Below are 19386 nucleotides of genomic sequence, written 5' to 3'. Positions count from 1 at the left end.
TCTGAACCTCGGCTCGATGTACAACGTCGCCTTTGGACTTTTGATGTGGTCCGTGAACTACTAATAAATGTTCAATGTTTTCCCTAACGTATATGAGAAGGTTTAAAATTTTACGAACCACGTTGAATGTTAGATCAAAATTCAAAAATCACATTACACATCGAATTAAAGCATACGAATCGTATTGAATGAATTAAAAATCAAGAAATCACGTTGCACGTTGCATTAAAAATTTTTATGGATTATTTGTGATAGAATGATGTCGGTTGCAATCACATCATCGTTCTCGAACCTAATTAAAGAAAAAGAAAGGTCGTTGATCTGGTGCGACAATTACTGGGAGCGAAGCAGCAATTAAGTAAGATTCGATCATCAAAGTGACAAAAGTGATTGAAGATCAAGGCCCACCCATTTCATACAATGTAAACCACCCGAAGATTCGAGAATCCAATCCGGGCATTTACATGTACTCGACATTGACATTTATGAAACCTAAAAGCACTGCGCGGTTGCTCGGGTGCTACCTGCGTTCCTCCGTAATATGGATTTTTGCGCACCCTTTCCGATCAATTGCATTTTTTTTTACCTGTCCAATCTCCGACTCTCATATTTGACGTTTGCTCTACATATTTATCGAGGGCGGGAGTCAAACCGCACACTTATGATACTCGCATTTTCATCTCTCCAATCTCTTTATCAGCAGGGCCGTATGCCTATTGATAACAATCACGACTTTACGTGCTATTTTGCATCACTTGGTACGTGGACCCGGCCAAAGGACGGACGTCTCGGTTGCCTTCTGAAACCTTGTCAAGACTTGCCTGAGCCCGACCAAAGCCAAAAAAGCCTCCAACTTCTATTCTATTGTCCCGCTTGGGGACTTTAACGATCGTCCTTGCACGGATATCGCATATCGAAATCACATCAATAGATACTTTTCCTTGTCGAGACCGATCGGTGTTCGGCATAAGGAGAGCACGTAAAACATACGTGGCAGCCCCGGCGTACTCCGGAGGTACCTTGTTCTAGTCGGGTAACGACCAAGCATTCAGGACGCTCGGTCAAAGAAAGTTACCGAGAGCTGCTGCATTAGACGGCTGGCTTTTCTCTCCGTCTCTTTATACATTCGTTTCCTTCGTTAATCCGGTCAAAGTAAAAAAACCAGGAGCAGAAGCAGTCAGTTTTCTGCAGAATCCTCTCTTCTCCACAGCTCAGAAAAAGAAGCAGGAAAAACAAAAAAAAAAAAATTTCTTTCCTTTTCTGTACAGAAAATAATATTTTAAAATGCCCTTATAAAAGCTGTTCCTTAAATTTTTTTGCATGTTCCTTTCTCTCCCCGGGGACCGTGAAGATGCTTTGCGACCTGTAACCCTCGGACCGGCTCTTTCATCATTATGGGCATTAATTGTGTTTTCATTTCAACTAGGGTTAATATGGTCAAAAACTCCAAACTCATAAATCAGTAAAAAATTTATCATGAATTACTTTTTTTATCACAAAAAAACTCATATTAATATACAAGTGATAAATTTACCTCAAAATTCTTGAATTTATATATTGAGAAAATTAAAGTTGATGCGGGGATAAACACGGAGAGGCTGCAAATAACCGAACCGCACGAACCGACCCACAATCGAGATCTTCGAGATACAATTAAGCGAGTAATTTTTTTACTCATCGCCGGCCGTTTTTGAGTCGCTGAAACCGGCAATCGACCAACTCGATCTAAGGTGAAGGTGCTATTCAGTTTTAAGGATTCGATTCCCGCGAGTTATGGTACCTGTGGATCGACGGTCCTCCCGACCCGATCCTCATCGGAATACGCACGTGGCGTGACGGAATCCCCGAGCGAGTAGGAACCGGAAGGGAAGGCGAACCAGAAGAAGGACGGTCAACGGGTTTGACTCGGGTGGTCCCCACGCCCCCATTGCCAAAAACTCTGGTACTGGGCCCCACTGAGCAGCGAGTGGGAGTTAGGTCGAGTTTTCGTCTTGGTCGTTGTCCACCGCTTTATCCCTCTACCTTTTTTTTTTTTTTTTTGCCCTTTAATTGGCATTTTTAATTTCTTTTTTATTTATTTTTTTTATATATAAATTAGGCTTTAGCGGCGAGAAGGGCGGAGGGAGTGATTGGGAAACCCCAACGACGGCGGTGGGGCCTCCGCCTAATCTGGCCACTGACCGCCACCCACCCGCTCCTCACCGCTGATTGAGAGGATATATATATATATATATATATATATATATATATTTGTTTCTTTCTTTTCGCTCTAAAATAAATTAAATAAAAGTATTTTATCTTTTCTTCGATACCCACTTGAGTTATTTTTATTTTGTCTTCTTCCTCACCTGACTTTTCTAAAGTGGAAGTGCGTGCCGTACATACGGCCATGCAGCGGATATTTTATTTTGCGAAAACAATTAAATTACATCCACTATTATATTCATGCCTCGATTCTTTTTTTTTTTTTTTTGTGTGACCGCAATCCTCGAATTTGTATCGGTGTGGCAAAAATAATCTCCGTTTACCTCCAAAAACCCAAAAATTTGCCCAGAGTATTACCAATTCCTTAAACTTGTGCGAGTGTGACAAAGAAGTTTCGGGGTATTAGTACCATAGTGAGTATAGTTCGGGGAGTTTGGGCAACCAAGAAAATATCGGGATGTCAGTGTCCCGTTTGATATAATTGCACGGTATTTTATGATTGAAAAAATGGACATTGATATCATAGTGTGAATAGTTTGATATTTTTTGTGGAGTTTAACCCAATTCTTTTTTAGCGAAATGCACTTAAAAGACGAAAATATTTCCTTGGCATAACGTGGGGGTATTTACACATTCCAACTTAATATTAAAAATATCGTTTTGTACGACTTAGTTGTCGATATCGATCCATTGAAAATTGGCGATGTGAATGTACACGAATTTGTGAAAGTTCTGATATCGATTTGATATGAACTATATCTGCCACTTGAGCAAACGGACGAGGCCTCCGATCATATCAAAGACAAAAAAAAAAAAAAATAGAAGCAATGAAAAATTCCCATGAAAACTAAACTATTTATCTTTTTTCACCAAAAAAAAAATTATCTGGTATTTTAAATTTCAATTTTCCAACCTCCTTTTTATCCAAGTTTCTAGCAAACTTCTCTCTAAGTTGGCCCCATATCTCAGTATCACGTACTTCAATTGTGAACCTGATCGATTTGATGATTCGTCTTTTTTCGACTTGCTTTATCTCACAAGGATCTACTGGTCTTAGAGTCTATCCCAAAAGAGATTAACCACTTAATAACACTAATTAACACCATAATATCACTCGTAATCACTATTAATTAATTAACAATATTATATATATTTTCCCAACACTATAGTTTGCTTAGAACGGTCGCCTTCATCATGGGTCAGTCGGACCTCTCTTTTCCAGTCTATTCTCCCGTTTGGAGAGACTCATTATCGCGAGCAACGTTAGAAACCATGATTAGGGCAGTGTCCATGCATGATGGGATTCCCCCGGCATAATCGCATTCCGTCTCATGATTCGATTTAACGGTCGATAACAGTGGATTTAGCGTGGAAAACGCCATCATTTTGCATCTTTGTGTTGGCTTTTCAAACCCCATCAACGAATGGAAAAGAGAATCCAACCCTTTTGTAGCACTCGGAAGTTATGCGTACATGTCATTTTGTCTAGGACTATAGTGAATAATAAGCATGGACTAACGAGGTTTCAATGTGCCGCGACGAGTTGGTTGAGCAACCTGGTACAACGGCACTACGATACATGTGGCTTGCCTTTTTATCATTGTGTTTTCGAGCAATGCTCGAGTTTGATGCTTGAGACTTTTTCTCATTATGGATTGTGAGGGGACAATTGTCCAAAAAGTCCTAAATGTATTATGCGGTGGTCAATTCAGTCATAAACATTTCGATAATTTGTCAATTTTGTTTTAAACCTTTCAATTATGTCAATTTAGTCATAAATATCTTGACGATTTGTCAATTTAGTCTTAAACAAATTATTTATATATCGAAAGGATCATGTTGGCAAATCGTTTATAACTAAATTGGTAAATCATCAAAGACTTAAGACTAAATGGACACAATAATTTTGTTAAATTCTTGATTGTTGATTTACGAAAATTTTGTTATCGAGGTTTGAGATTGCCGCACCTAGGGAAGCATTGCACGAAGTAGAGTTCGGTGTTTGAGATTGCCGACATGGCGTTGTGCCAAGTAAGGCCGTCGGCGATAACTAAACTGTCATGTCAGCGATTTTCGGCAAAATTGAGCCGAATGACTTCAATGAAATTTTGCACAAAACTTTTACGATTAAATTGATAAAATTAAAAAAGTTAAGACTAAATCGATATCTGTATAATAAATTTATGATTGATTGGTACCCTCCAACTAAAGAATGGATGGTTTCTGGTTCAGTCCACAATTTTTTATTTATTTATTTTTGAGATAAAGCTAACAATAAAAGGAATACAATAATACTTATCTTGACACGTAGAGTGCATTCGACCGTGCATATGTTTCGAATAAACGGAGAACCAATTCAGGAATGGCCATCTAGCATCTAGAATCTAATCACAAGTGTAGCCATGTTAAGCTTGCATAGTCTTATTTATTTCATAATTGCCTCTATTAAATTGATAATTACAAGAATAAAAGCCGATGCAAATGAACAATGTCATACAACTGTAGTCATGTTTAGCTCCTAGCCATGTTTATCTCGACACGTGGAGTGCATTCGACCGTGCATATGTTTCTTATGTTACGTCACATAAGGAGACAACATCAAGAGTCTTTTACGACATTCCATTCAAATCACAAAATCTTTACACATGCTGTCATTTAAAAGAAAACAAAACGGGAGCGATCAATGTGAATTGAGTCCATCTTGGTTCACGTTTCGCCGGCTCTGGTCCTAACGGAAATGGAATTTCATCATCCGTGCCAAGCCGAAGCGAGCCATACCAAGAAGCTTAGCCGAAAACGGAAACGAGGGCCGGTTCAAGAGAAGCTAAGGAAGGGCCCGTGTATTGGGAAAACGTATCTGTCATGGATTAATGCTCGGGGTGCGACCACCACCACAATATTGTCGAGAAAATTACGTGACAGCGACCGGAGGCGGCGTGGCCGTGCGAGTTTGTTGCCAAATTTAAGTACCATCTTCTCCAACAAGAGTGTCCTCGTTAATTCATTGCTCGACTTTGGTCCCTTGAGAATTTATTGCTTTAGAGCAAATAACTCGTACCTATTAAAGTATCATTTAATACCATCGGCACACGGGTCTTATCATCTTATATGTTTGTCCTTGCACACGAACATGCCCTCGTCATCGAGGCAGAAGAAGAGTCGAAAATTGACCCGACTGAGGTCAAAATCCACGAAGTCGAATAGGAAAATTGGGCATTCACTTCTAGCCGTATCCACACGTAATGGCATGTCGGGGGACTCTTTCAAGGTCCGAGAAATCCTTATTGCTTAGTTTTCCATTCCAGAGACATCGAAAAACTCTTATATTGTATTTGGTCGTCTGAATTTTTAGCCATGATAAGACCGAAATCTAGAGATTTTTACTATTTCTTATCCACTTTTTGGTGAACCGCTCATAGGATCGGATATTTTTACGTCGTACCATATCCATAATTTGGTATGAGTGGCATACGAATGTAAATGAATCTAAAAATTACATAATTGGAGATGTTAAGAATCTCTCACGACATTCTTACCTGCTTCGTTTTTATTGTCTTATTATTTTTCCTTCTTCTTTTTTATTTCTCTTTTCCCCTTCCATCATTTTCTAATAAAAAGAAATTCAAATATATATATAAAGGAATAGATAAAAACGAAATTGAACTTGTCTTTTTGTTATTTTGAATTTTATTTTTTATTAAAATTCAAATATTAATTATATTCACATATTTTATTATTTAAGCAGCTTGTTATTCGAGAAAATAGCTTCTATATTATGGATATTAGAAATTCTATCTACTTTTATCCTACCTCTCTTGCGGGATAATTTTATTCAGGCTACATCCCTCTTATATCCGACTTTATCCTGTTTTGGACAAAAATCAGACATAGGATACGATAAATTTTATCTTATTCTCAATTTTATCCTAATTAACCAAACGTTGCCCTAGATGTACGCACAACTATGCTTCCGGGATGGCCTCAAAAGGACAATTCATAAATCGATTGAGATTTTAGGGGAGGGGGGTGGGGCCTCTTTTATCTTACTCTGAGCAGTTCAATGACCAACCGAATGTTCTCTTTATTAGGGATGAACAGTTCCCGATCCGGTTTCCGGTCAAATACGACAAGATTACTGTAATCTTGATGAGTGACAGCAACAGAACCGGTTATGTCCAATGGAATGGATAGCTCCTTCGTGTTGAGGCTGAGCTGTTTCTCATGTGTTTCGGATTTGTGGCCATTATTTGTCTGGTGAGACCTCACGTGACCTCCCAAGGATCTACCACAAGGAAAGGCCCTTGCTGCATAATATGCACACATGCTTGAATTCCGGATCTCCTTCCATCGGGTTCTCGAGAAATTGCAAATGAGAAAGAAGTAACCCCACCAGATCAGAGGACCCAAGAAGAGAGACTAAATCACAAGCCAAGGGACGAATTCTAGACTCCGCGACAATTCTCGAGTCTCGACATCGGTAGCTTGAAATCGAGCCAAATGCCAATGGAAGAACTAACCCGATAGAGAACGAGCTACGGGCGCCGAACAGGTGAAGGCGAACGAGAAGGAATCAAAGGCGAGATGAGGCTGATGAGCTACTGCTGATTCGAACCATTGAGCTGTGAATCGCACAAGAGGGCGACGCGTGAGAGATGGAAAGAGGGCAAGAAGTGAGAGAGGCTAGGGGAAGAAAGAAGATTTAGCCTATTTAGGATTATGTTTAAAAACTAAAATCAATCGGTTTGGCCTTATATCTCTGGAATCGAGAGCCGGAGCGCCCGACTACCGGTTTCAATTTTAAGGACCGAAAATTGAACCGCCGTCCTTCGAAATCGAGAATCAAATCACCGATTTGAGGAGCTCCCGATGCGATCCGTCCGATTTGCTTAGCCGCTACTCCTCTGACCCTTTCAATCTTCGGATTGGGATTTACGGAGGGACCCTTTTGTCCTTTGCTCTTTGGTGCGCGGCATCTCACTTTGGCAGTTGTGGCAACCGTACAAAGCGTCTTTGCTCTCCACCTCTCTCCACGCCGTACCCAACAACCGCCACAATACGCTTTAGTTTTTAATATCCCATATATATTTCCAACACCTAGAAATTATTTTTCTGATTTTTTTTTATGTTTGGGTGGCCAAAAAATTAATCAAGCAGTGGGATTACATTTTTATGATTTGAAAATAACAAGTTTAGAGATAGAAAAGAAAAAAAAATCAAACAAATAAATGAAAAGTTAATTATTTTTCGTTAAATAACATTTTTAATGAATAGACATTTCTACTTTGTAAAAAATATATATATATTTCTATTTATTAGGAAGTTTTGGGGAGACATTGAAAGGTACACGGGTCAACAATGGATGGTGCCACGTGATGGGCCGGAGATGGTGACGGGACACGTGAAGCTAAGGTTGTCATGTCATGTGTCGTGCTCTATCGTTCGTTGTCCCTGCATCCGGATCGGCGGTGGACGGGGAGAACCGGGGGCCCCATACATACCCGCAAAGAAGAAGGAGGCGTCGGTGCACGTGCCCCCCCGCATGATCCCTCCCGCCGTCTCATCAGCTCTTCGCGATCCTCTTCGACTCCATCCCCGGGGCGCCCCCGTTAACGTCGGTGGAAACGGCGACGGCGCCTTCTTTCCGTCCTATGACCATTTTGCCCCTGCCGTGCGGTTCCTTCTTTCCTCCGGATGTTTTGTGCTGGGGCCCCCGCGTTCAGCGCAATGAGCCGGGTTCCCGGCGTGCGCCGACAGTGGGGTGGGGGTTCGGCTCGCGTCCGTCCGCGTGTCTGCGTTAGGAGCGCTTTAGGATGAGAATTAACCTAACATAATGCGAGGCGATACACGTGCTTGACAACAACACACGAGCGACTATCATTATTGAGGTCGGCAGCACGATCCTCCGCCCAAGCGTATCTCCTATTTGATTGTCTAAGTACAGGAGAAAAACACTAGAAAAAATTCTAAATTTAGCCATAAATTTTTTAATTGAACCGATTTAGTTCTAAACTTTTTGAATTTCTACCATTTGAATCTATTCGGCTAATTTCAATCGGAAATCGTTGACGTAGATACTAATTGTCCCATGTGACGTGACCGACGGTAGGCCTGAACATTTTTTAAATATATTTTTAAATTGAATTTCAAATTAATTCTTTTTTTTTCCTTTCATTTTGGCCCACGAGAATCTTGGCCCTAGTGAGGGTCGCCTTGCCCCCGAGCAACTAGGAGGGAGGATGTGAAGGCCGTTGCCCAGGGCCTTCGTGGCCCCCACTAGCTCTAGGCTAGGCGGCTCTTGCCTAGGTCTTCAGCACCAACAAGAGTTTGCTAACCCTCATCCAGTGGCCGACGAGGGTTGGCGATAAACCCTAGCTGCCAATATGAGAGAGAGAGAGAGAGAGAGAGAGAGAGAGAGAGAGAAAAAACAAAAAAAATTGAAAAATACTCACGTCACTACCAACCGTACCACATAGAAAGACTTGTGTCCACATCATCGATTTCCGGTTAAAATTGATTAAATGGACTCAATTGGCACATATGTAAAAAGTTTAAAACTAAATCAATCCAATTGAAAAATTTATCGTAAATGCAACATGTGTAGTATTTTATTTGGTACTTTTCTAAAGTACAAGCTTAGTTTGTCCACGAACTAGGCATCTACTAGAGAAGGTCTTGGTGTCATGTAAGGAACTGACCCATTTCACATGGGCCAAGCAATATTCCAAGGGCGCATATGATAATCATTTTAATTATGTATTTTTCTATTTTTTCGAAAACATGTTTGGAACAAAATTTCGTTAGGTAATGCAATCTCATTTTTCTATTTTTGGAAAGAATTTTTAGTCCATTTTTGGATTTGAAACAAAAATGAGTTTCTACTTCATTTTAGAAATAAAAATAAAAACTCTTCTCATCGCTCAATGTATTTTGCCTGTCTCCAACCTACAAGGACTCAACGTAACTTCTCCATCTCCTCTTCGTTCGAGTTTTGTCGCCGCAAGGAGCCTTGCCACCACTGTCGAACATATGGCGCCACAATCGTAGCTCTACCTCTCGTCGCAACTTTAACTCTGTTGCAACCCTAGCCTTCCTCTCAACAAGATGAATCTCTCTCTCCCTCTTTGTTGTCGTGATCAAGCTCTGCCTCTCTCTTTGTCATTCGATTTGCGACCAATTGGTGTCTTTGGCAACTTGCATAATCTAATATGGAGATGCTCTCTTTCAATTTTCTTAATTAATTTTATTTTATTAATAGTCATAGAATATTACATTGATGTGATATTGACATCAAAACTTCAGCTTTTGAATTGGTATACATCTCTAGATGGTCAATGCCATGTATACTTTTTCTAATCGGTTGATCATGCTAATTGGTGATAATTCTTCTATTCATTTCAATGTGTTGGTCTATTATTTATATTGTTGCGGAGTAACACAAAAGATGCATAAGTTAAAGCTCAAAATACCGAAGGATGAAAGCAAAGCAAAAAATCACATGAGACACAATTTATACGTGGAAAACCCAAAACGGAAAAAATCAAGGAGAAGGAGAGGGGTTTCACTATATTCAACAACGAGTATCGGGGTAAAATCAAAGATCTAAAGATCTAACAAGAAAAAGTGAAGGACAAAGAAAATGAGCATAATGTGGAGGCAAGTGTTACAATATATTATGCAATATATCCCTTTTATTGCCCTCTTTTAAACAAACCTAAAACAAAAGTGCATAGTCCAAAATTTAATTATCATTAACTTGAAAGTAAAAAAACTCAACACATATGATCAAAGAATGGGTTATTCTTGCCTATATTAGATGCAATGGGGGTTGACCTTTGTTGATTACAAATGAATTTGATATACTTTTGTGACATGTTGTGGTCATTTTAATTGCCTCATGTTATTGTAATTGCATTTGATGGGCTCATTTAATGCTCAACCAGTTAACGTACTTTTTTCCATATGGAGATTCGGAGTATCCGTTTGAACCTATACAAGATGAGGTTACATATGATACATCGATCGAGGAGGGAATTGGGATGAGCATGCCTAGGAAAACTATTGCCAATAAAGTGGAAAGGAATGATGATATGCTGGAGATTCCATGAATTTGTATTTGAGGATATCCTATCTTGGCTCTTGTAGTGTGATATTGTATTTGAGAATTTCCATTATTTGCATTTGAATATTTTCTATAAGTTTCAAAAAATCATCATTTGCGGCATTAAAGAATTGCATGTCTTTTGGTGCTGATCTTTTGCAGTGTTATTGGGTGGTATAGTCAAGCAAGGAAGTGGAAATGTGTACATAATGAAATTCTCTGCTTGGTGTGATCATCTCTCTTTTATCTGCAGATTAATCCATTTGCCATCAAACTAACTTATGTTCTAGGAAAAAGAACTTTTATGTTGTTATCAAATGAATTTCTATTCCGGAATAGAAATTTTGTGTTCCTATCGAACACATTTCTCTACTCAGAAACTCATATAGGAAATAGAAATAGAAAAATTTATTTTTGGCGAAGAAATTACGCCTAGAAATATAATGGCTATCAATCGCGCTCTAAGTAATTATACTAGGTGGTGATCATTTAGGGATTATTATTTGCTTATGAATTACTCAATAAGATCTCCCTAACCTGATATAGGATTTTTGGATGTTACAAAGTCTCCCACTTAAGAACAAACATCACTGTTCGTACATATGTTGCTCCAATCTCCCTCTTATTCATCTTCTCTTGATGTTTGAATCGGGTTTCTGCTATGCTTTATCAACAATCAAGATATGGATTCGTATGATCCGAATCAATCACAACGTTAATCGATTAAATCTCATGTGACTCGGAAAAAAAAAAAAAGAGTGAATGACTTGGTCTCGCACGAGTATCTCTTTGTCCGGGTGGGATGTTGGCAAGTATTCGTGTAGCAAAATGTGAGATTGCAACGAATTTGAAACAGCAAATTAAAGGTGTCATCCGTAAAATGACAAAGACAAAAGGAAAAAAACAAAAAATGTCATGGCCTAAGGTAATATATGAGCCCACGTGGCGGAACATGGGGGCCTTTGACTTTTGTCACCGGTTCAATCTTCATGCTTTTCACTTTGGCCTTTTTGGCGTTGACTTTTGAGCTCAGCACATTGTGTCAACCCATTTATTCAATCCTACGAGATTTTTTAACTAGGTCACAGTCGGTTGTAACTGCCCCCTTGATTTCCAAATGCCCCGACTAAGAGCAACACTTACATGGGAATCCTTGAAAACAACATTTAAAGATGTTTACAAACCTAAGATTAAACGTTTGGGCTAGAACTCAAATCAGTCCTTCGAATATCTTGTCGAGCCGAGCTCGAAATTGTGGATATTAAGTATAACCGAGTTGTTGTTATTATTATTATAATGAAAAAATGTACAAAAATCTGTAAAATTACCTAATGCATCCACGTTCTTTTCAGACTTCTTACGTTCGAGCCCTTTTAAATTGATGTCGATGGAGTCGGGCCAATCGAGCTCTAGCACATCGATTTTCTATACAACATGGAAATCGAGCGGAAATTGGATCGACCCGAAGTCGAGTTTCTCCAACCCGGGTACGAAAGCCGACTCGAGCTCAAGTGCAGCACTGCATCGGCCTGGCTCGGCTCGATCACGCCCCCCCTGTCACGGCCGCGAGTCGCGAAAGCAGGCAGGCAAATGAGTTCCTTGATTAGGGCAAACAGAAACAAGAGAGAGCGTTACCTAACTCCATTAAGGATCTCAACAGAAAGGGCAGGAAATATTGCAAAATCCATTAGGGTCTCGCGCGCTCTCGATTAGGGTTTTGTTTCCTTCGTTTGCAAGATTCACTCCCTTTCGGGCCGAATCATTATCCACACTACTCTCTCTCTCTCTCTCTCTACTTTCCTCCTTTTGGGGCCTGAGTGCTTCTAACTTTTGGTTTCCTAGGGTTCCTCCATGGCACAACCCCATCGCCTTTTCCACAAGTTTTTTTTTTCCCTTCTCTTCATCATCAAGAGTAATCTCTTTATGTTCCTTCAACATGACTGTGAGTACCTGAAAAAACACAAAAGCGGATTTGATTCTCCTCTGCCTTTTTTTTCTTTCTTCGCTTTTCTCTTTGTTTTGGCGGGGGTCGTAAAGTATGAAATTCCAAGTCCTTTTTCGTACGCTCGACCATTTATCCAGACTTTGGTCTATAAAAGTCGAGCCCAACGAACGAGTAAGGTAGTCGAGGCTCGTCGTCGTATGATGCCGATCCGATATACTTAACGGTCCATACATGGGCGCTTAGCCTAGACTAAATTAAAATTAGATTTCGGAATAGAAAATGGGAAACGGAAAGAATTTTAAAATGCACAAGGGGGTTTTTTTTTTTTCTTTCTTTCTTCGTGTCTCCTTGTCGGGTTCAAATGAACTTCTCAAGAACCGCCATTCTTGAAAATGCACATGGGACTTTTGAGCTTTTTGGCGCCAGAGCACATGCAAGCTCTGTGGCCTTATGATGGCGGTAGGGGTGACGTGATTATGATGTCCTAACGCGTGTTTAAGTTGAGATAAACCTTCATTATCTAAAAAGAATTGTTCTCCAAATAGAGCCTTATTATATTTTCATAGTGGAGGGGAAAAAAAATCGAGCAAAAATATATACAATGTTTATCTTGATAATGCGCTTTACATAGTGTTCATACTCCTCTAACTTCTTAATGGCATGCAATTATCAAGTGGTTGGAGGAAACTCGAGAAAAGACAACGCAACCGACGCTATTCTTTTTAGGAAATTCACAAAATATTATTAAAAATTGATCACGTTAGCACCTGCAAAGCTACATCGAGCCGATCAAATGAATTGAATTAGCACAAATATAAAATACTTATGACTGAATTGATAAAAAAAAAAGGATTGAATTGGCTTAAATGCAATCATTTTAGGACTTTCCTTTTGGTAATTTTCCGGACGTTACGAGTAGATCAGCAGCGACGACTTAATGAAGCAGGAGGACCGGTTCGATTGTCGTCCATGATGTCCTGTTCCTTGTTTGCAAAGCAGCAGCGACATAATTATAGGAGACCACGTACGTGCGTACTGCGCCCATGTACGTATAAACTCGGACGATGTCCCGAAACCCAAGCAAAGAGAGGCAATCCTTGGGGGAGCCCCATGCTTTTTGAATCATGGGGTGGATCTGCTTTGCTTGTTCGAGAGACACATGTAGTCAAGCATGCCTATGTGAATTGAGTATGCAATTGTGGTCCATTTGGGTCTCCTTTTGGACTCTCTTTGACATTGAATCGAGCAGAGGCTCTGCCTGCTCTTTCCAACTGTTTTGGATCGAAGATGAGATGGTCCCGCACGATCCAGCGTATGGTGCACTCGTATTGCACTTGACATTAGTATTTGGGCAGATCAACTTCATGGGTGATCCGATCGACAGATTGATGATCGCGGTATATAAAACTATAAGAGAATGCTTGTGTCTCTTGAAAGAGATCCCATAGACCTAAATCCGCAATGATAGTTGATTGGGTACAACTGAATAACTGACACTCAAAACCCAGAGTGAGAGGAGGAGGGGGGAAAGAGAGCAGGCTTATGAGTGAGCTTAAAGCGCCTCTCTTTGTTTCACTTGATGATACTATAGTGTAGCCCAGGGCCTAATGTAGTTCAGGCTGGGGCTTAATTTCTTGGACCATCATTTTAGCTTAGGCATCATAGTGCGGCTTCAGATTTCTCCGCTTAAATCATAGCGTCCACATCAAACTGCATTAGGTCAATGCATGATTTAATATTTAAATACGTCAACCCTTCCTGGACTTCAGTATGAGGCTAAAGCGTACCGCATGTGAAATTTTGTTAGATCATTGCCTACCATTTTAAAAACTTAAATTGTTAAACAAGTGTATGGTTTAATATTTAAAGACTTACGACACTACCAATAATAAATGCTGAGCTGACATTCCGTCAGGTATCAAATGCTGAGCTGACATTCTACCGTAATCCATTGCTTTTCAACAAAATTGCTCTTTGCCCATATGTTCAGAGATGGGAAACAAGTACACTTCAATGCGAACATAACGCAAAAAGATTGAAGAAACCTACCTGCTCCTGGGGCACGTGCCCTATTATTGTATGAGGAAGGTGGTTCTGAACCAATGGCACATGCGCATTTGACTCGTGCGCTTGGGCGGGCAATACTTGCTCAAAAAATTTGCTCTCTCGGGTGCACCATTGCTGCCAAATCAGTTCCAAGATAAGAGAGCAGATGAACGTAGATGTTGTTCAACTCTCCTTTGTATGTTACTCTGATCTGCTCAACATCTGCAATAGAAGGATTTTGTACTGCATATCATCTCGATTTGAGTTTTTCCTTGGCTGGCATGTTCCCAATTGACAACAGAAAACAGCCGAGCCATCCTCAAGCAGCTTATGACATTTGGAAGACGGTAATTTAACTTGATATGCACATTGGTACATTAGCATTCTCTAAGCACTGCTTTCACAGGCAACCAGTTCCTCATCCTGAACTCTATGGAATAAACTCAATTTGGTTATGGCAAGAGCTTCACCAAATAGCGAAGCTCGTGTAGATTTTGTTATGTGGACTTCAACGTAGTCACCAACGGAAGGATTTCTCTTGCAAGTAGAAATATCAGCACGATCAATGACCGGGAGTTTTGCAAAAGACACTCGGTGGCCTCTATCGCTCTTGCCAATGAGTTCAGTGTCTGGAGCTCTCTTGTTGGGCCCTTCAACCAATACAAGTTGGATGCCTCCAATTTGGGAATCAAAACACTGACCTGTACTCTCACGGAAAGCCTCAATAAGTTCATTCAGCCTCCTTCGCTTAACTTCTTCAGGAACATTGTCATCATAGTTTCTATTAGCATGTGTTTTCTCTCTCATGCTATAAGCAAACATGTATGCCATATCATAACCAACTGCTCTTACAAAGCTAAGTGTGTCTTCATGCTCCTCTTCAGTTTCTCCACAAAAACCTGTGAGCCAAATAAATGAGGGGATAGAAAAGAATCAGAAAGCCTAAAAGCATGTTAGAAGAGACATCTAAGAAGGAAAACATAAATTGTAGGTTTTAGCATTGAAATGGCACATTAGCCATCCATAATGCCGTGATTAAGCATATCGACTGCTTGCCAAACCACCAATGGCTTGTGCTTCTGACATATCTTTGTACCATGGCATTTGATGTCTTTGTTAAATTATCACAATTTTGCCGGTGAAAGTGGCACAAAGTAAATAGCACATGATACCATTGATATAATTGCATCTGCGGTTTTTTTTCTACCTTTTGGCGTGTTATTTAAGTTCTTTCATGTCAGGTTGGATTATGTTTGAGCTATATGCACCCATATAAAAGATCCCCAGTTACGGAGGTGACAGAATGCGACAAGGAATAATAAACAACAAAAACTAAATTAGCATCAGTAGAAAGCAGACAGAACAAATAACATTAAGTCAACAAAAAGAGATTAACCAACCATATTCTTCCAGAGACAGGCAAAAGAAAATGAGCAAATGGAGCTACACATGCAAAATTGAGGATCACACTTGAAACCAGAACAAATGCGAAAAGTGACGAGGAATAACACGTTGTTAATCAATTTCCGTATGCAGCATGAAGGGAGTAATTTCTTCCAGATGATACTAGACTATATCATAAGGGAGGATTGAGGCAAGGCACATGAACATTAACAAAATCTTAGTCACTCATGATTCCAATCTCAAAGTCATAAGGTTCCCAGATGATTAGTAGCAGGCACAGAACTGTACATTTGAGATCAACATAATCAGATCAGAGTGTTATGACATCTCTTACCACAAATAAAGTCGCTGCTTATCCCCATTTGAGGAACAATATCCCTTATCTTTTGCACAAGGTCTAGGTATGCCTCACGGGTATAGCCACGGCGCATTCTCTCAAGCACTGTTGAGCTCCCTGTTTGTGCTGGTAAATGAATGTATTTGCAGATGTTATGCCTGTCTCTCATCAGGTACAGCAACTCATCAGGAAAGTCCTTAGGGTGAGGGGACGTGTATCTGAATCGTATTTCAGGAAATTCTGTGGAGAGTCTGTCTAGAAGATCCGCAAAACGCAGACCCATTTGTTTCACCTTGCACATGCTGGAAAATCCTTCACTCAATTTCCAATTTGTGCCAGGTTCAACATCTTTTTCAAGTACAGACGTGTCGTTGTAGCTATTAACATTCTGGCCAAGTAGTGTCACCTCCTTCACACCTTCTTTTGACAACTCTTCCACCTCCCTTACAATTGACTCAACAGGGCGTGACCGTTCTCTACCTCTAGTGAAAGGAACAATGCAAAACGAGCACATGTTGTTGCAACCCCTCATTATTGAGACAAAAGCAGTAACAGAGTTCTTAGAGATTCTAACTGGACTGATATCGGCATAAGTTTCTTCAAGTGAGAGGATAGTATTGATTCCTTTCTGACCATAGTCAACATCTTCCAACAATCTAGGCAAATCTCTGTAAGCATCTGGTCCGCAAACCACATCAACCATCTTATCAGCATCTAGTATCTTCTCTTTTAACCTCTCTGCCATACATCCCAACACAACTACCTTTGGAGGGTGCAACGACTGTGACCTACCACTTTTGACATTACTCTTCCAATGTCGCTTGAGGAACCAAAAGTAGTTAAGTCTTTGCCAGACCTTCTGCTCTGCATTGTCCCTTATAGCACAGGTGTTGATAAAGATGATCTCAGCACTTTCAGGGACATCCACAACTTCACTATATCCTGCATTCTTCATGATCGAGAGGACTATCTCCATATCGTTGATGTTCATCTGACAACCATAAGTCTCTTGATAAATTCGACCTTTTGAAAGACCATCAGCAGCTGATAGAAGACTAGTGGATTTAAGAAAAGTAAGAAAGCTTCTATACAATAGAGAATTACTTCTATTGAAGAATAGGAAAATAAAAGATAAAAAGGCAAAGAGGCTGAGCTTTTCAGATTTCTTTTTTGAAAATGGCTTTCTGTATATTTTGCCAGTAAAAAGAAGAGGGAACTTCTGTTTTCAGGAAGCAATAAGATGTTAAATAGTTTCTAGAGCTAATCCCAACATTCTACCCACAGGACGTTTATAATGCGTTACTGAACCACTTCATATTCCTACAATCCTGCCTATAATGTTCTGACTAGACTGATTGTGAACTTTCATAATTGTCAGTTGACCTGTCAGCTAAGCTTCTTGTTTTTTTGTGTTTTGATGTTAAAGCCACACTGAGGTACAGCTTGCAAAGTACTACATTGGCCCAGACTCAAATAAACTGAAAGTAGTATGCTACCTGTATTCATATGATCTATTGACAGGTATGGAAGCTTGTTTTGGACAATTACTAAAGGGCCGATGTCAACAATCAAGTTTCCATGACCAATATTTAGTGAAAGTAGCATTGTTCAACCAGAAAGAAGAATCGAGTAAATATGCGCATAGCCACTGTCAAAGGAATGTGTAAGAATTCCAATTTTTCTAGTACTTGCGACTCATTAGAAGAGATCCCATTCCGATTCTGCTGAAGCACATCATTCGTGACATCCAGCTAGAGATCAGGTCACAGATTAACATCACCAGGCGCTTAGTGCCAACGGAACTACTGCACTTCACAACATTGTACTATCCGAACCATCGCTTACACATAAAAAGCTAAATACTTGGAGACAGACAACCAGGATTTCACACACCGGAGAGCAGTTGCCGAGAACACCAGCAATCGAAAACACGAACAATCTAGCTAGACACTCAAGTCGGGCACTATACACTACAAAGCTCTCCATTGTATCTCTGAATGAGCATCTGGAGGCAAGCAAAAGTAGATTTAAGTGGGAACTCACTCGGGCTGGATTTCGGAGGCGGAGAGAGACGCTGCGGACTGCGCGACCATGAAGTCCTTCAGGCTCGGGATCTCGGAGCTCTTTTTGCCGCCGGAGAAGGAAGGACGAGACAGTTTTCTCGAGAAACTGAGAGAAAGAGAAGCCCCGCACGGTCGGGGAGGTAAGCAGCGGCCGGGAGGCGAATAGCGCGAGACGCGCGTCGGTGGTGGTGACGTCGACGAGAGATGCCAGAGCGCGAGCCGGCAACAGCGCCTAGGGATTTTGATGGAGGAGAGCGACGTCAGGGAAGACGCCATTGCAGTTGCAGAGAGAGAGAGAGAGAGAGAGATGGATAGGGCTTGTGGCGGACCAGCGGCCAGCTTGGAGATGAGCAATTCGTAGAAGGGGTAATATTAAAGTCAATCGGAGAACGATCCATTTTTTCAGCAAAAATTTCGTTAACTTGATTTTTTTTTTTTGAAAAATTTCAAAAAAAAAAAAAAGCCCAAATCTCTTCATTTTTTCAAATAAAAATTTGAAGTTGATTCTATTTTGAATAAAGACCTAAAGTGCCATCATTATCTCTAATAAAGGCCTAAAATGGACATTATTTCAAATAATGGCCTGAAGTACTATTGATTAGCAGTATTTTCGTCATTTTTTATATTTTCTATTTCTATATTTTTCATGCTTCTGTTTTTCCAAAAAAATAAAATAAAAAAAGTAAGAAAGAAGCTACAAGCGAGGGTCCTGCCTTGGGGGGCCCCGGGGGGGCCGAGGGGGTAAGCCCCCTTGCACATGTAGCATCCTCTCTTTTTTTGTTTTGTTTTTATTTTTACATTTTTTTAATTTAGTTTAAGTTTAAATTGTATTTTGACGGAAATGCCTTTTATCGGTTGGAAATTTTGGCCGACTAGACCTTTATTTGAAATAGCTTATGGCCATTTCAGGCTCTTATTTGAGACAAAAAAATGATTGCAGTTCATTGTTTGAAACAATGACCATTTTAGACCCTCATTTGAAAAAATGAGAGGACATTGGAGCCCTTATTTAATTTTTTTTTTTGTCGACGATTAACTTGAATTGAACAATTAAAATAAAATAACAAGTGAAATCAAAATAAATAAAAAGGAATGAAATAGCTAGGGTTAATTACACAAATAGTCCATGAACTTTGGTCCAATGTCCAATGTCGTCCTTGAAATTTTAATTTGTTCAAAGTGATCTTTGATTTTTAGCTCAATATGTAATATGGCCTATGCGCTTTTAATTTATCCAACACGATTCTAGAACTTTTGATAAATGTTCGGAGATTAAATCATATGAAAA

General features: G+C 40.0%; 2 protein-coding genes across 3 annotated transcripts in view; one reads left to right on the top strand and one right to left on the bottom strand.

Annotated features, from left to right (window-relative positions):
- The window catches only part of LOC115736252 (transmembrane protein 53-B), a 391123-nt gene that overhangs the window by 137974 nt on the left and 233763 nt on the right, over nt 1-19386 (top strand). The window lies entirely within an intron of this gene.
- On the bottom strand, nt 14209-18459 carry LOC115736248 (CDK5RAP1-like protein). 2 transcript variants are annotated; one of them, XM_030667842.2, is made up of 3 exons: nt 18079-18459; nt 16033-17090; nt 14209-15193 (listed from the first exon to the last, which is right to left on the bottom strand). In XM_030667842.2, the coding sequence occupies exons 1-3, from the start codon at nt 18372-18374 to the stop codon at nt 14682-14684; spliced, it is 1866 nt and encodes a 621-aa protein (XP_030523702.1). In that variant the 5' UTR covers nt 18375-18459; the 3' UTR covers nt 14209-14681. The 2 variants fall into 2 exon arrangements, with proteins under 2 accessions (XP_030523702.1, XP_030523703.1); XM_030667843.2 differs by having other exon boundaries at nt 16033-17079; nt 18079-18214.

Source organism: Rhodamnia argentea, chromosome 11 (genome assembly GCF_020921035.1).
Source record: "Rhodamnia argentea isolate NSW1041297 chromosome 11, ASM2092103v1, whole genome shotgun sequence".
Lineage (NCBI taxonomy): Eukaryota > Viridiplantae > Streptophyta > Magnoliopsida > Myrtales > Myrtaceae > Rhodamnia > Rhodamnia argentea.
The sequence above is the reverse complement of the archived record's forward strand: the minus strand, read 5'-3'. Positions and strand labels throughout refer to the sequence as shown.

What these genes read in the sequence shown, in the direction of transcription:
- LOC115736248 (XM_030667842.2), bottom strand. Translation starts at nt 18,374, where the DNA reads ATGGCGTCTTCCCTGACGTCGCTCTCCTCCATCAAAATCCCTAGGCGC. An exon ending in GCCTCCGAAATCCAGCCCGA is followed by an intron (nt 17,091 to 18,078) that starts GTGAGTTCCCAC and finishes TAAATCCACTAG; the next exon opens with TCTTCTATCAGCTGCTGATG. An exon ending in AAGCAGCGACTTTATTTGTG is followed by an intron (nt 15,194 to 16,032) that starts GTAAGAGATGTC and finishes TTTGGCTCACAG; the next exon opens with GTTTTTGTGGAGAAACTGAA.